At 46.1% G+C, this 18,033-nt stretch overlaps 1 protein-coding gene across 4 annotated transcripts in view; it reads left to right on the forward strand.

Moving 5' to 3' along the window:
• WDR11 (WD repeat domain 11) overlaps positions 1–18,033 on the forward strand; it is a 238,628-nt gene that overhangs the window by 153,718 nt on the left and 66,877 nt on the right. For all 4 annotated transcript variants that reach the window (XM_029610533.1, XM_029610534.1, XM_029610535.1 and 1 more), the window contains 3 exons: positions 5,332–5,438; positions 6,461–6,575; positions 16,405–16,576. In XM_029610533.1, the coding sequence (XP_029466393.1) occupies positions 5,332–5,438; positions 6,461–6,575; positions 16,405–16,576 (394 nt within the window). The remainder of the gene's footprint in view (positions 1–5,331; positions 5,439–6,460; positions 6,576–16,404; positions 16,577–18,033) is intronic.

Raw genomic sequence — 18,033 nt, forward strand, 5'->3', positions numbered from 1 at the left:
TGAAATAAGAATTTTGCTTTGTGCAATAGAAAATTTGGAAGTTTTCTTCAACGTGGGTTGGACTTGTGTGCAATTTATATTTCATTGACTATATTTGCCTTTTCGGTCACGCCTTGGATCTGTGCAAAAGCATTATGAAATTCTGCGTTTTGTTCTCTATTCCTTTCCCAATAATTTCTAACATTCTGTTTTCCGTTTTACCACCTCCATGCACAGAATCGATGATTTCAAAGTATTATCCACAGAGACACCGAGCTGCTTTTCCTGGGTGGTGACTCCTAACACGGAACCCAGCATCGTTTGCTTATAGTTGGGATTATTTTTCTCTGCGTGCGTTACTTTGCACTGGTCCACATTAAATTGCATCTACCATTTAGAAGCCCAGTCTCCTAGTTTCACAAGGTCCTTCAGTAGTTCTTCACAATCCACTGCTGTTTTAATGACTCAGAACAATTTTGTATCACCTCACTCGTTCCTTTCTCCAGATGATTTATGAATATGCTAAACAGCACAGATCCCAGTACAGACCATTGGAGCACGCCACTAAAGACCTTTATTCATTTGAAAAACTGACAGTTTAGTCTTACCCTCTCTCCTTTATCCACAATAAGACATTTCCTAGCGTGAAGCCAGATGGACTCAGGACCAATGAGTTATGCTCCCCTGCCAGCATATAGAGACGGAGTCAGATTTCAAAGCTGACGTCACCCTAAATACACCCCTGCAGTGACCTCAGCCCTCCAGTATCTCTCCGTCTCCTAGCAGATGCTGGTCGTACTTCTCCCTATGGGGATTGCTGTACTTTTTGAAGGAGAAATTCTACATTTAAATTGGAGAAACAATTAGCCTGCTCTCCTGCGGTGATACCTAAAGGTCCCTCCCCCAGTTGAGAATTCCTGAGGTGATTTCCGAGATCCCTCAGAGGTGTTCCTTGGTCCGGTATCTGGTTCCCGGTGTGAACTTTGCTACTTAAGCAGCTGAAAGGCAGAGGGTTCAGGAAGCTGAGCACGGTGGTGACGGCCAAAGCCCTCAACCCCCCCCCCCCCTGCAGCTGGAGACCGACTCTGTACTCAGCCGGTAAGCGCTGAGCCCAGGTAAGTAAAAAAGAAAAAAAAAGAGGTGATGATTTACCTCCTGATTCAGAGATATTTGGAGGGGTTTCGGTAGGACTTCCTCCGGTCTCCTTGCTCGGTGCGCCATATCAACGTCGTTCCCGATCCTGTTGCGATAAGGGGAAGTGGGTTTCCGAGCGGGTTGAGCACCCCCCCAGTGGGCTAGGCCCTGCGTTTAGGCTTGGTCGGCGCACTGCATGGTAGGACACAGCAGCTCCATCTAGCGCGCGTCTTTGTGTTGCCCTCCATAGAACGTCGGTACATTCAATGCGTCGGCTTTGCGCATACGCACACAACCTACTAAGAACAGAACAGAGGTAAAGCCGGGCACACAGGCTCCGCCTGCACCTCACCGTGTCCTGCTTAGGCGCCAGAAATCTGCGTGCGAGCCGACAGAACACAGTTACCGCCACCAATGGCTCCGGCAGCCAAGAAACATAAGCACCTTTCTCTCGGCGCTGCCTGTCATATTAGGGCTGCGCAGTCTGACCTGGATTCCAACTTATGTCAGCACCGTGAGGAGGCCCAGGGAGAGTCGGCCTTCCTGGAATTTGCTAAGCCCGGCTCCCACAGGATCAACACCCCAGGTCCCCTTGTGGACCCTCCCGTAGACGACCTCCTTCTGAATCCTCGAAGTCTGCACATCTTCTCCCGCCTGGCGACCCAAGCCCAGGAGCTGAAGAAGGCCCTCTGATCTTGCCTGCATAGCTGCTCTAGGCCTCTTAGCTGAGTGCTGGGACTTCTGGGTGGACGAACGCTTACTCGCTGCTTCCCTCTTAGCCAGTTAGGCCTTATGGAATAACAGGACAAAATCTGTGAGAAAATCCTCAGAACTATTGGATCCCTTGTGCACAGCAGCCTCATCCTGCCCCCTTGCTCCATCTCTATGCTCCACAGGGCCTTGCTGAACTGGAGACAGCAGGGGAGGGGAGCCCCTGAAATCCCTAGCAGCTGCGTGCCGCCTGCTTTGTGACGGCAGTGTGGTTGATGTCTCTTCCAACTCCTCCGGTGGCCTCCTGAAACGGGGCCTGAAGAACGCATGCAGCAACTGCTTCGAGGTCCCTTCCCCTCCGGAGGCACAGCCGGTGCACAGCGAGGCTCCAGTGAGGTGCGATCGCCTCACTCCGCAGGTCTGACACACTTTCCCACACTCTGTGGAGGGGGCACCATGCTTTTGCCATGGTCAGTGGTGAAAATAACTTCCTGAGTGCCGAAATCACTGTCCCGGACCCCAAGTGCTGCAGCCGAGTTGCGTGCGTCCCTTCTCACCCTCACTACCGACCTTGGCGATGCGATACGGCCACCCGATCAGCTCTGCTCTTCAAACTCTGGTTACTTTCTTTCATTTTTTTTTTTTTTTTTTTTTAAAGAAACAGCAACCAAAGAAGCCCAGAGAAAGAGAAAGATATACTTCCCTGCTTCTGACTGCTCCTGACTCTCGGCTGACGGTCAGAAGGCCCCAGAGGGAGCGAGGGAACCAGGACCCCTGGCTTTCCCTCCCTCCAGAAGACAAGGGCCGAGCCAGATCAAGGGTTTCCAAGCCCCGCTCACCCTGCTCTGCCTGAGGGACGACCCACGAAGGAACCTGACACCTCGGGGAGCACCGCTCTTCACTAGCTCCAGACTGCAGGTTTGCACCTCTGCCGTCTGCTGGAGACACGAGGGACTGCAGGTGGCGCTCTCGCTTATGTAGCAGTGCTTGAAAGGTTTTTCCCTAGCGCGTAGCCAGATGGACTCAGGACCAATGGGTCATGCTCCCCTGCCAGCAGATGGAGAAATACTGAGTCCATCTGTCTAAGGAAAACTAAATTATCAGGTAAGTAATTTCTCCATTATTCTCTGCCTCCATCTGCTGCTAGGGATGCAAAACCCACTTGTCTGGACCGATCTGGTGGGTAAAGAGGGCAGACAACATTTTACTTTTGGGTGGATTCGGAGGTGGCTGAGGAGAGAGAAGGGGCTGTGGCACTCTCCTCCTTTCCCTTCATGCTACATGCCAAGTGGCAGTAGCATGGGGTCAGTGAGCGCAGCGGCCCTGAGCCTTTCTCATGCGAGGGCCTGTGATCGTGCGCTAGCTCGCAGGCCTCCTGCTCATTTCCACGACTAGTTCTGTCGGCACCTGAAGAGTGTTGGCATTTGAGGGTCCCGACCCACAGTTTGGGAAGCTCTGCTTCGGCAGCACTTCCTGCCGCCTTCATCATGGGTCAAATGAACATATTTTGTGGAAAAATCAAAGATCAGCAAATTATTGCAACTTTACATGTTGACTGATTCATTGATTCATTGTATAAAATCCTCCATTCCCTGGCAGTATGAGATGTGCTTTAACGTGAAGCGGGCTCCTGCTGCTGTTATTTCAGCTTGAAATAACGTAGGAGCGCTTTCAGTTGCAACAGCGATCGTAGATAAAGATAAGTGCTCTTTCCTTTGGAGGCGGAAATTGATAAGCAAATGTATGTTCTACTCTCTGTATTATTGGGTTGTATTAGGATTTATTTTGTATTTTTCACGCTTCACCTTTGAAAGCAATGAATCAGTAAATGATTTAAATAGTGGTGCCCTCGTCTGCATCGCGTGCAGGAGGCCGTGGATTATCTCGGTTCAGCACAATAAGATCTTTGATGCTGATTCTATACTTACGTTAAATATCTAGGGCTGCATATTCAGCTGCTGTGCGCACTGCTGAACATACCCGGTTATCTTAAAGTTAGCTGTTAGGAATTATTAGGAAGGGAATGGTGAATAGAACGGAAAATGACATAATGCCTCTGTATCGCTCCATGGTGAGACCGCACCTTGAATACTGTGTACAATTCTGGTCGCCGCATCCCAAAAAAGATATAATTGCGATGGAGAAGGTACAGAGAAGGGCAACCAAAATGATAAAGGGGATGGAACAGCTCCCCTATGAGGAAAGACTAAAGAGATTAGGGCTGTTCAGCTTGGAGAAGAGACGGCTGAGGGGGGATATGATAGAGGTGTTTAAAATCATGAGAGGTCTAGAACGGGTAGATGTGAATCGGTTATTTACTCTTTCAGATAATAGAAGGACTAGGGGGCACTCCATGAAGTTAGCAAGTAGCACATTTATTTATTTATTTATTTATTTTGCACTTTTATATACCGATTTTCCAATAACAGAGCTACTGATCAATTCGGTTTACATTCTGAACAGAACAATGACAAGTTAATGTCTTACAATGAACAGGTAAAAGTAACTTGGATACAGCTATATGGGGTAATAACATAACATAACGTAAATGCTACAGAGCCTAATGTAGGCTAAAACAAAGAAGCAAGGTATCAATCTGGGAATGGATTTAAGTCTGTTAAGGATTCAAAGAAGGCCTGAGAGTTCTGGATATGATCTATATAGTTCTCTGGGGGGGTTACTAAAGAAGGGTCCTTGGCATGAATAGTTCGGCAGGCTGTTGCTTATGACTAATCGGCTGTTGCTTAAGACTAATCGGAGAAAATTCTTTTTCACTCAACGCACAATTAAACTCTAAAATTTATTGCCAGAGGATGTGGTTAGTGCAGTTAGTGTAGCTGGGTTCAAAAAAGGTTTGGATAAGTTCTTGGAGGAGAAGTCCATTAATGGCTATTAATCAAGTTTACTTAGGGAATAGCCACTGCTATTAATTGCATCAGTAGCATGGGATCTTATTAGTGTTTGGGTAATTGCCAGGTTCTTATGGCCTGGATTGGCCTCTGTTGGAAACAGGATGCTGGGCTTGATGGCCCCTTGGTCTGACCCAGCATGGCAATTTCTTGTGTTTTTAACTTTAGGACAGCCCTGTGGCCCAATCAGAGTTAGCTGGATAAGTTAACTTGCCTATCTGCTCATCCCTGGAATGCCCCCCGAATTATCCAGGTACATTCTAGCCAGGTAACTAGTTACAAATCTAGAATTTAGCTGGGTAAGGGTTAAATATAGCCGGATAAGCCATTTAGATGGATAATTAAGTGTCGTTTGAATATGGCCCTCCTATTTTATTTTCTCTTGATAACTCTTTGTGTTTAGTTTCATGTATTTGAGGTGAAGCTTACGATTTTCTTATTAGTGGCTTCCTTTTCCTACCCTCTCTGTGTGTGTGGTGTGCGTGGGTTGTTTTACATGACATTATTAGACGGTGGCTTTGATGACCGGGCTGCCCTCTGACATGCATTTGAGTTAGTCTGCAGTTGGAAACCTGTTACTTTTCTGTCTTATCTACAGGGAAGCATGGGCAGCATCACCTGCATTGCCTGGAAGGGGGATATCTTGGTCCTGGGAGACGTGGATGGGAATCTTAACTTCTGGGACTTAAAGGCCAGAGTGTCCAGGTACAGTAAGCAGCGGGCAGGGCCGGTGGGCAGTTATCAGGGATTTTGTGGCCAGGTTGTAATGTATCCAACACTGCAGCAGCTCCTGCTAACAAGCTTGCCAGGCTGTATCACACAAAGATGCTTCAGCCAGAGGTTAACTTCCAAAAACCCGAGGCTGTGACTGTAGGAGCATGGCAGGAAGTGCTGTCCCCTCACCATTCACAGGGGAAACCACTCTTCTAGGTTTGTGTCGCTCCCATAGAGAGCGGCAGAGCTCCGCTCACACTAGTGACAAGTTCACAAGACTCCAGGTGTGCACTACCTTTGCCCAGTTCTGCCTGAAGATGCTTACTTGAGGTTGAGGATATTTCTTAACTTGTACAGAAGAACTGCCATACTGGGTCCATCAGGCCCAGTATCCTGTTTCCAACAGAGGCCGATCCAGGTCACAAGTACCTGGCAGGATCCCGAAGAGTAAATCGATGTCATGCTGCTATTGTGCAGGGATATGAGGTGGCTGTTCCCTAACTCTGCTTGGTTTATAGACCTCTCTTCCGAGAACCGTTTTCCACACCTTTTTTAAGCCAGCTGTGGCTAACTGCCTTAATCATATCCTCCGACAATGAATTCCAGAGCTTAATTGTCTCCCAGTAATACATCGTTCCTCTGCAGATGGGAGCAATGGGGAGAACGAAACAAACAATCTGACAGCAGGCTGACCAGTGTCAGCCCTGGTGCACTGTCCTAGATCTCAGGCCACGACTTCCACGATTAGGGATCCAGTTTTAATCCCTATCACCCCTGAGAATTCAGGCATGCAGAATGATTGCTAATTCTTTGTGTGATGACCATGCCGGGTGGGGATGTCACCGCCGCATACAATTCAGTGCAGTTTTACAGCAAACAAGGCGAGCAGTACGCCTAATTACTAAAATGTTGGTTTGTGTGAAGGTCCCAGTGCCTTGTGCACCCCTGCTTGTGGCTTCTCATGGTGCGAATGTACACGTTGTGTGGGCTGACATCTGTCTCACTCTTCCCAGGGGAATCCCCACACACCGCAGCTGGATAAGGAAGATCCGTTTTGCCCCTGGGAAGGGCAACCAGAAGCTGATCACCATGTACAATGATGGTGCCGAGGTCTGGGACACAAAAGAGGTGGGTGCCGGCCTGCTCAGGAGGCCACTCTTGGGCTACAGATGAGCAGGTAAAGCCCAGCACCCCATCAGGCAGAGTGCTCCGGGTGAAGTTGTGTTAGCTTGATTGTGACCATTATTAAGGTGGACTCGGGAAAATCCACTGCTTATCCATGAGGTAAGCAGCTTGGAATCTCTCTCACCCCTTGGGGTCCTGCTTGGTACTTTTTTTTTTTTTTTTTTTTCAATTTATAGTTTTATTATTTTCAGTGATAACAGACAGTGGAGCCATAAACGTCTCCTAACAATATAGCAAACATAACAAGAACAGTAACATGCCCTGTGTCTCCAGGGTTTCCCCCCGTCCTCCTATCCATGAGCTCATACAATCTATGCCTACCGCATTACTTTGAGCGCACTTAAGGATATTTAGTTCTCTCCCCTTGTTGATTGTAATTTTTGACTTATTCCTACTTATTGTTATCTTTCATTTACGTGAATTTGTTACTCTTGTTGTTTTTCCCTTTGTTAAACTGTAAATCGATCCGATATGGTAATTTACTATGAAGGTCGGTATAAAAAACTGTTAAATAAATAAAATAAATTTTATTTATTTTAGTTTTTTCTATACCGGCATTCGTGAGAGAATCACATCATGCCGGTTTACAATAAACAGGGGAGTGATAAAAGGTATAGTGAACGAAATAAATAACAGGTGCTGAACAAAAAACAGTTACAATACAACAGGGATAAGTACAACTAGGAGCAGAGAAAAAATGATAGGAAAATTAACATAATATATGGATATGGAGCTGAGTTCAGTATATGCCTAACGCATTACTTTGAGGACACGTAAGGATATGGAGCTGAGTTCAGTAGATGCCTAACACATTACTTTGAGCAGACTTAAGGATATGGAGCTGAGTTCAGTAGATGCCTAACGCATTACTTTGAGCAGACTTAAGGATACGGAGCTGAGTTCAGTAGATGCCTAACGCATTACTTTGAGCAGACTTAAGGATACGGAGCTGAGTTCAGTAGATGCCTAACGCATTACTTTGAGCAGACTTAAGGATACGGAGCTGAGTTCAGTAGATGCCTAACGCATTACTTTGAGGACACTTAAGGATACGGAGCTGAGTTCAGTAGATGCCTAACGCATTACTTTGAGCAGACTTAAGGATACGGAGTTGAGTTCAGTAGATGCCTAACACATTACTTTGAGCAGACTTAAGGATACGGAGCTGAGTTCAGTAGATGCCTAACGCATTACTTTGAGCAGACTTAAGGATACGGAGTTGAGTTCAGTAGATGCCTAACGCATTACTTTGAGCAGACTTAAGGATATGGAGTTGAGTTCAGTAGATGCCTAACGCATTACTTTGAGCAGACTTAAGGATACGGAGCTGAGTTCAGTAGATGCCTAACACATTACTTTGAGGACACTTAAGGATACGGAGCTGAGTTCAGTAGATGCCTAACGCATTACTTTGAGGACACTTAAGGATATGGAGCTGAGTTCAGTAGATGCCTAACGCATTACTTTGAGCACACTTAAGGATATGGAGCTGAGTTCAGTAGATGCCTAACGCATTACTTTGAGGACACTTAAGGATATGGAGCTGAGTTCAGTAGATGCCTAACGCATTACTTTGAGCGCACTTAAGGATACGGAGCTGAGTTCAGTAGATGCCTGACGCATTACTTTGAGGACACTTAAGGATACGGAGCTGAGTTCAGTAGATGCCTAACGCATTACTTTGAGCACACTTAAGGATACGGAGCTGAGTTCAGTAGGTGCCTAACGCATTACTTTGAGCACACTTAAGGATACGGAGCTGAGTTCAGTAGGTGCCTGACGCATTACTTTGAGCGCACTTAAGGATACGGAGCTGAGTTCAGTAGGTGCCTAACGCATTACTTTGAGCGCACTTAAGGATACGGAGCTGAGTTCAGTAGATGCCTAACGCATTACTTTGAGGACAATTAAGGATACGGAGCTGAGTTCAGTAGGTGCCTAACGCATTACTTTGAGCAAAATTAAGGATACGGAGTTGAGTTCAGTAGATGCCTGACGCATTACTTTGAGGACACTTAAGGATACGGAGCTGAGTTCAGTAGATGCCTAACGCATTACTTTGAGCACACTTAAGGATACGGAGCTGAGTTCAGTAGGTGCCTAACGCATTACTTTGAGCGCACTTAAGGATATGGAGCTGAGTTCAGTAGATGCCTAACGCATTACTTTGAGCACACTTAAGGATACGGTGCTGAGTTCAGTAGATGCCTAACGCATTACTTTGAGGACACTTAAGGATATGGAGCTGAGTTCAGTAGATGCCTAACGCATTACTTTGAGCACACTTAAGGATATGGAGCTGAGTTCAGTATGTGCCTAACGCATTACTTTGAGGACACTTAAGGATACGGAGCTCAGTTCAGTATGTGCCTAACGCATTACTTTGAGGACACTTAAGGATACGGAGCTGAGTTCAGTAGATGCCTAACGCATTACTTTGAGCACACTTAAGGATATGGAGCTGAGTTCAGTATGTGCCTAACGCATTACTTTGAGGACACTTAAGGATATGGAGCTCAGTTCAGTATGTGCCTAACGCATTACTTTGAGCAGACTTAAGGATACGGAGCTGAGTTCAGTAGATGCCTAACGCATTACTTTGAGGACAATTAAGGATACGGAGCTGAGTTCAGTAGATGCGTAACGCATTACTTTGAGCAAACTTAAGGATACGGAGTTGAGTTCAGTAGATGCCTGACGCATTACTTTGAGGACACTTAAGGATACGGAGCTGAGTTCAGTAGATGCCTAACGCATTACTTTGAGCAAACTTAAGGATACGGAGTTGAGTTCAGTAGATGCCTGACGCATTACTTTGAGGACACTTAAGGATACGGAGCTGAGTTCAGTAGGTGCCTAACGCATTACTTTGAGCAAACTTAAGGATACGGAGTTGAGTTCAGTAGGTGCCTAACGCATTACTTTGAGCAAACTTAAGGATACGGAGTTGAGTTCAGTAGATGCCTGACGCATTACTTTGAGGACAATTAAGGATACGGAGCTGAGTTCAGTAGGTGCCTAACGCATTACTTTGAGCAAACTTAAGGATACGGAGTTGAGTTCAGTAGGTGCCTAACGCATTACTTTGAGCAAACTTAAGGATACGGAGTTGAGTTCAGTAGGTGCCTAACGCATTACTTTGAGCAAACTTAAGGATACGGAGTTGAGTTCAGTAGATGCCTGACGCATTACTTTGAGGACAATTAAGGATACGGAGCTGAGTTCAGTAGGTGCCTAACGCATTACTTTGAGCAAACTTAAGGATACGGAGTTGAGTTCAGTAGGTGCCTAACGCATTACTTTGAGCAAACTTAAGGATACGGAGTTGAGTTCAGTAGATGCCTGACGCATTACTTTGAGGACACTTAAGGATACGGAGCTGAGTTCAGTAGATGCCTAACGCATTACTTTGAGCGCACTTAAGGATACGGAGCTCAGTTCAGTATGTGCCTAACGCATTACTTTGAGGACACTTAAGGATACGGAGCTGAGTTCAGTAGATGCCTAACGCATTACTTTGAGGACACTTAAGGATATGGAGCTCAGTTCAGTATGTGCCTAACGCATTACTTTGAGGACACTTAAGGATACGGAGCTGAGTTCAGTAGATGCCTAACGCATTACTTTGAGCGCACTTAAGGATACGGAGCTCAGTTCAGTATGTGCCTAACGCATTACTTTGAGCACACTTAAGGATACGGAGTTGAGTTCAGTAGATGCCTAACGCATTACTTTGAGGACACTTAAGGATATGGAGCTCAGTTCAGTAGGTGCCTAACGCATTACTTTGAGGACAATTAAGGATATGGAGCTGAGTTCAGTATGTGCCTAACGCATTACTTTGAGGACACTTAAGGATATGGAGCTCAGTTCAGTATGTGCCTAACGCATTACTTTGAGGACACTTAAGGATATGGAGCTGAGTTCAGTAGATGCCTAACGCATTACTTTGAGCACACTTAAGGATATGGAGCTGAGTTCAGAATATGACCCTAGGAATATCAGAATGGCACTAGTGGATTAGAGAAAGCAAATGTATAGCCTGTGTTTCTCCCACTGTATATATGGTGTCCAGATTATCTTGATTGGCCAGTGGGCTTGATGGAGCCATATTCTGACCCAGTATGGCATTTATGTTCTTAGGGAAGTCCTGTCCAGCAATCTTAGAAAATAGGATTTCAAATAAATCCAAAATGAACGTTTCCTTGACCATTTGTGTCCGATGTTTCAGAAGTGCCTTTTCCTTTTACCGCTTTCTTTCAGCTGCTTCTCTCCAGTTCCCCATAGCCCCTGGGAGTAGCCGTCTTCAGAACAATGTCCCAAATCACCTCCCACAGAACATAATTGGCTTTGTTCATGCAGTGTGTGTGTGCTGGGGAAGAGGAAGCTCATTATTGATGTCATAGTTACAATGGGAGGGATTCTGTGACTCTTATTGGTTCATGCAGTGTGTGTGCTGGGGATTGGGAGCTCATTTATGATGTCATAGTTACAATGGGAGAGATTCTGTGATTCTTATTGGTTCATGCAGTGTGTGTGTGCTGGGGAGTGGGGAGCTCATTTATGATATCATAGTTACAATGGGAGGGATTCTGTGATTCTTATTGGTTCATGCAGTGTGTGTGTGCTGGGGAGTGGGGAGCTCATTTATGATGTCATAGTTACAATGGGAGGGATTCTGTGATTCTTATTGGTTCATGCAGTGTGTGTGTGCTGGGGAGTGGGAGCTCATTTATGATGTCATAGTTACAATGGGAGAGATTCTGTGACTCTTATTGGTTCATGCAGTGTGTGTGCTGGGGGAGTGAGCTCATTTATGATATAGTTACAATGGGAGAGATTCTGTGACTCTTATTGGTTCATGCAGTGTGTGTGCTGGGGGAGTGAGCTCATTTATGATATAGTTACAATGGGAGAGATTCTGTGACTCTTATTGGTTCATGCAGTGTGTGCTGGGGATTGGGAGCTCATTTATGATGTCATAGTTACAATGAGAGGGATTCTGTGACTCTTATTGGTTCATGCAGTGTGTGTGCTGGGGAGGGGGAACTCATTTATGATGTCATAGTTACAATGGGAGGGATTCTGTGATTCTTATTGGTTCATGCAGTGTGTGTGCTGGGGAGGGGGAACTCATTTATGATGTCATAGTTACAATGGGAGGGATTCTGTGATTCTTATTGGTTCATGCAGTGTGTGTGCTGGGGAGTGGGAGCTCATTTATGATGTCGTAGTTACAATGGGAGAGATTCTGTGATTATTGGTTCATGCAGTGTGTGTGTGTGCTGGGGAGGGGGAGCCCATTTATGATGTCATAGTTACAATGGGAGGGATTCTGTGACTCTTATTGGTTCATGCAGTGTGTGTGTGCTGGGGAGGGGGAGCTCATTTATGATGTCATAGTTACAATGGGAGAGATTCTGTGATTATTGGTTCATGCAGTGTGTGTGTGCTGGGGAGGGGGAGGGGAGGGGGAGCCCATTTATGATGTCATAGTTACAATGGGAGGGATTCTGTGACTCTTATTGGTTCATGCAGTGTGTGTGCTGGGGAGGGGGAGCTCATTTATGATGTCATAGTTACAATGGGAGAGATTCTGTGATTATTGGTTCATGCAGTGTGTGTGTGCTGGGGAGGGGGAGCTCATTTATGTCGTCATAGTTACAATGTGTGAGATTCTGTGACTCTTATTGGTTCATGCAGTGTGTGTGCTGGGGAGGGGGAGCTCATTTATGATGTCATAGTTACCCGTCAGGGTAATCAACAACCTTTGACAACTCAATAATGTTTTTTTAATGAGGCAGGTTTTATTTACCTTGGTTTTATTTACCTTGGTCATTCTTTTGTTATCTCAGTGTTAATCTCTCTTTTGCCTTCTCTTCATTCCAAGTTGCATTTTATCCCTGTTTTATTGTAACTGCTACCTTATTCTTCTATCACATGTTAATGTTTTTAAGTTATTAAGTATTTATTCTGTTGTCACACCTTGTTATTTGTAAACCGGCATGATGCGACTCCCATCGCGAATGCCGGTATATAAGAAATTTAAATAAATAAATAAAATATGTCATAGTTACAATGTGTGAGATTCTGTGATTCTTATTGGTTCATGCAGTGTCTGTGCTGGGGAGGGGGGAGCTCATTTATGATGTCATAGTTACAATGGGAGAGATTCTGTGATTATTGGTTCATGCAGTGTGTGTGTGCTGGGGAGGGGGAGCTCATTTATGTCGTCATAGTTACAATGTGTGAGATTCTGTGACTCTTATTGGTTCATGCAGTGTGTGTGCTGGGGAGGGGGAGCTCATTTATGATGTCATAGTTACAATGTGTGAGATTCTGTGACTCTTATTGGTTCATGCAGTGTGTGTGTGCTGGGGAGGGGGAGCTCATTTATGATGTCATAGTTACAATGGGAGAGATTCTGTGATTCTTATTGGTTCATGCAGTGTATGTGCTGGGGAGGGGGGAGCTCATTTATGATGTCATAGTTACAATGTGTGAGATTCTGTGACTCTTATTGGTTCATGCAGTGTGTGTGCTGGGGAGTGGGAGCTCATTTATGATGTCATAGTTACAATGTGTGAGATTCTGTGATTCTTATTGGTTCATGCAGTGTGTGTGCTGGGGAGGGGGAGCCCATTTATGATGTCATAGTTACAATGGGAGAGATTCTGTGATTCTTATTGGTTCATGCAGTGTGTGTGCTGGGGAGTGGGAGCTCATTTATGATGTCATAGTTACAATAGGAGAGATTCTGTGATTATTGGTTCATGCAGTGTGTGTGCTGGGGAGGGGGAGCTCATTTATGATGTCATAGTTACAATGGGAGAGATTCTGTGATTATTGGTTCATGCAGTGTGTGTGCTGGGGAGTGGGAGCTCATTTATGATGTCATAGTTACAATGGGAGAGATTCTGTGATTATTGGTTCATGCAGTGTGTGTGCTGGGGAGGGGGAGCTCATTTATGATGTCATAGTAACAATGGGAGGGATTCTGTGATTATTGGTTCATGCAGTGTGTGTTCTGGGGAGTGGGAGCTCATTTATGATGTCATAGTTACAATGTGTGAGATTCTGTGATTATTGGTTCATGCAGTGTGTGTGCTGGGGAGTGGGAGCTCATTTATGATGTCATAGTTACAATGGGAGAGATTCTGTGATTATTGGTTCATGCAGTGTGTGTGCTGGGGAGGGGGAGCTCATTTATGATGTCATAGTTACAATGGGAGAGATTCTGTGATTATTGGTTCATGCAGTGTGTGTGTGCTGGGGAGGGGGAGCTCATTTATGATGTCATAGTTACAATGGGAGGGATTCTGTGACTCTTATTGGTTCATGCAGTGTGTGTGCTGGGGAGGGGGGAGCTCATTTATGATGTCATGGTAACAATGGGAGAGATTCTGTGATTATTGGTTCATGCAGTGTATGTGTGCTGGGGAGGGGGGAGCTCATTTATGATGTCATAGTTACAATGTGTGAGATTCTGTGATTATTGGTTCATGCAGTGTGTGTGCTGGGGAGGGGGAGCTCATTTATGATGTCATAGTAACAATGGGAGGGATTCTGTGATTATTGGTTCATGCAGTGTGTGTGCTGGGGAGGGGGAGCTCATTTATGATGTCATAGTTACAATGTGTGAGATTCTGTGATTATTGGTTCATGCAGTGTGTGTGCTGGGGAGTGGGAGCTCATTTATGATGTCATAGTTACAATGGGAGAGATTCTGTGATTATTGGTTCATGCAGTGTGTGTGCTGGGGAGTGGGAGCTCATTTATGATGTCATAGTTACAATGGGAGAGATTCTGTGATTATTGGTTCATGCAGTGTGTGTGCTGGGGAGGGGGAGCTCATTTATGATGTCATAGTTACAATGGGAGAGATTCTGTGATTATTGGTTCATGCAGTGTGTGTGCTGGGGAGTGGGAGCTCATTTATGATGTCATAGTTACAATGGGAGAGATTCTGTGATTATTGGTTCATGCAGTGTGTGTGCTGGGGAGTGGGAGCTCATTTATGATGTCATAGTTACAATGGGAGAGATTCTGTGATTATTGGTTCATGCAGTGTGTGTGCTGGGGAGGGGGAGCTCATTTATGATGTCATAGTTACAATGGGAGAGATTCTGTGATTATTGGTTCATGCAGTGTGTGTGTGCTGGGGAGGGGGAGCTCATTTATGATGTCATAGTTACAATGGGAGGGATTCTGTGACTCTTATTGGTTCATGCAGTGTGTGTGCTGGGGAGGGGGGAGCTCATTTATGATGTCATAGTAACAGTGGGAGAGATTCTGTGATTATTGGTTCATGCAGTGTGTGTGTGCTGGGGAGGGGGGAGCTCATTTATGATGTCATAGTTACAATGTGTGAGATTCTGTGATTATTGGTTCATGCAGTGTGTGTGCTGGGGAGGGGGAGCTCATTTATGATGTCATAGTAACAATGGGAGGGATTCTGTGATTATTGGTTCATGCAGTGTGTGTGCTGGGGAGTGGGAGCTCATTTATGATGTCACAGTTACAATGTGTGAGATTCTGTGATTATTGGTTCATGCAGTGTGTGTGCTGGGGAGGGGGAGCTCATTTATGATGTCATAGTTACAATGTGTGAGATTCTGTGATTATTGGTTCATGCAGTGTGTGTGCTGGGGAGGGGGAGCTCATTTATGATGTCATAGTTACAATGGGAGAGATTCTGTGATTATTGGTTCATGCAGTGTGTGTGCTGGGGAGTGGGAGCTCATTTATGATGTCATAGTTACAATGGGAGAGATTCTGTGATTATTGGTTCATGCAGTGTGTGTGCTGGGGAGTGGGAGCTCATTTATGATGTCATAGTTACAACGGGAGAGATTCTGTGATTATTGGTTCATGCAGTGTGTGTGTGTGCTGGGGAGGGGGAGCTCATTTATGATGTCATAGTTACAATGGGAGAGATTCTGTGACTCTTAGCTGCTCCTATATACTGAAGGGCATTGTAGGGAAACCATGTGAGTAAAATGTTTAGTTAGTACAAGCTAATTATTAGTGCTGCACAATAAGCAGATTTATCTTTCATTTAAAGTTGCAGTAACTAGCCAAATAGATTTTAAACTAATTAAGTGGTTAACTGAGCCATTCAGAATTGTTGGGATTGTCTGGCATTGTTGTCCTTTTTGTTTAATTTCTTAAGAGAACATAAGAATGTAAGATTTGCCATATTGGGTCAGACCGAAGGTCCATCAAGCCCAGCATCCAGTTTCCAACAGTGGCCAATCCAGGCCACAGGTACCTGGCAGGATCCCAAGGGGTAGAGAGATTACAAGCTGCTCATCCCAGGGATAAGAAGTGGATTTCCACAACCCTGCCTTAATAATGTTTAATAGACTTTTCCTCCAGGAACTTGTCCAAACCTTTTTTAAATATAGCTACACTAAAGTCAGCTTTCACCACATCCTCCGCCAACAAATTGCAGAGTTTAATTATGCGTTGAGTAAAAAAATAAAATAAAATTAGTGTTTGAAGGTTTTGAAAACTTTTCCTTCTTGATGAATCTGCACATCATCAGGGCAGCATTCAGCTTTCACATGAGTAAAGCACGTAGAGCTGAATTGTGGGTTCAGAGAAGATTTGTAAGAGGTTATGAGGGTGAGGGGCGCACTCTCAGCACTCAGAAGGGTTGAGCACATTAATTTATCATATGGACTGAGAGATTAGTATCCCAGTGGCAGCACAGCCAGAGGGCCTCCCATCTCATCTTCTGCTCAATCCACCTCTCTCTTTTCCCGCCTAGGTGCAGATGGTCAGTAGTCTGAAGAGCGGGAGGAATGTTACCTTCCGGATCGTGGATGTGGACTGGTGCACGTCAGACAAAGTCATCCTGGCCTCAGATGATGGCTGCATCCGGGTTCTGGAGATGTCCATGAAGTCTACTTGCTTCCGCATGGATGAGCAAGAGTTAATAGGTGACCGTCTTCCAAAGCACGCGGCATGTGTAGTCTTGGTGTTCCTACCCCAGAAAGGTCCAGACTCCTGAGTTTTGCCTCACTGCCAGCAGATGGAGACAGAGAAAGTTTCACTGACACTGCCATGTAACCGAGAGCGCCACCTGCAGTCCCTCAGTATTCTCTGTCTCCAGCAGATGGTAGAGGTGCAAACTTGCAGTCTGAGAGAGATTAAAAAAATAATATTAATGTTCCCTGTACGTACCCGGATCAGCCCAGACTGTTGGGTTATGCCTCCCTTCCAGCAGATGGAGACAGAGAAAAACTTGAAGGGCACCCTCTCATAACCTGGTGTGCCACCTGCGCCATCGCTCAGGTGCAGCTGGGCGAGCGGGGGGGGGGGGTTGGTAATCCCTGGCCTGTCCCAGCCCGCAGCATCCAAAGGAAATGAAAAGCAGGGGGTCTGACTTCCTCTTTCCCTCCGAGGTCTTCTCCCCCTCACCGCCAGCCAAGCACAGGAACAGGAGAGTAGTGCTTTATCTGTTTGAGGTGCTGTTTTGTTTTAATGCTGTGCCTTTAAAAACAAAAACGAAAAAAGAGGGAGGTTGGTAAGGCAGGCGCGAGTGAATGAGGGCCGGCTGGGTGAGGTTTCTCAGTGGCAGATGCAGCTGAAGCTGAGGGGAGAGGAATTGCTGTGACCTCGTTAGCACCCGGGGGCCAGGACAGCTCAGGCTGAGTGACTCGCTTTGCGGATCGGGCCCTCTAGGAGCACCACAGTCGGGACGATCGCGCCCATGTGCGAGCGAGGGTGGCGCCAACAGCAGAACGTGGGAGAGAGTGTCAGGCCTGCGGGGCGAGATGCGACCGGCTGTGTTCAGCCTTAGCCTCGGGAGACACGGGACCTCCCCTGAGGCTGGTACCGCACGGATCGTCACTCGACCATCTTGGGCCTGTTGCGGAGACTCCGGGTGGCGTGAAGGGGGCAGCATCTATATCTGCTTCACACAACAGGAAACAATCTGCATCCAGAAGGCCCAGGGACTCCCCCTCCATTGTCCCCCATGGTCATGTAGTGAGGGGGAGCTTGAGGACGATGCTGTGGAAGAAGCCATGGATATGGGGAGTTTCTCCATGGAGTTTGTTCTGTTCCTTCACAAGGCTTTTTTGGCCAAGAAGAGAGCAGGTGGGAGATGACCCATGGCCCGCAAGTCCCAACCTCCTAAGAGGATTAAGGTGGCTCCATCAGATGGAGCTGGAAGACTTCTCTGTGGCCTGGGTCTTGCACATTCTTTGGAAGAAGGCAAGGGGGGATCTCAGGGATTCAGCGGATTCAGAAGACCCGCAGGAGAAGGGGGATCCAGATTCTAGGGGTGATGCTGGAAATGATCCCATGGATCCCTCAGGAGGTGATCCAGATGTGGTCCAGGACTTGCCAGACCCAGAGGAGATCTAGGCCATGGAAGGGGTCGACCCGAGGG

This window comes from Rhinatrema bivittatum, chromosome 7 (genome assembly GCF_901001135.1).
Source record: "Rhinatrema bivittatum chromosome 7, aRhiBiv1.1, whole genome shotgun sequence".
Taxonomy (NCBI): Eukaryota; Metazoa; Chordata; class Amphibia; order Gymnophiona; family Rhinatrematidae; genus Rhinatrema; species Rhinatrema bivittatum.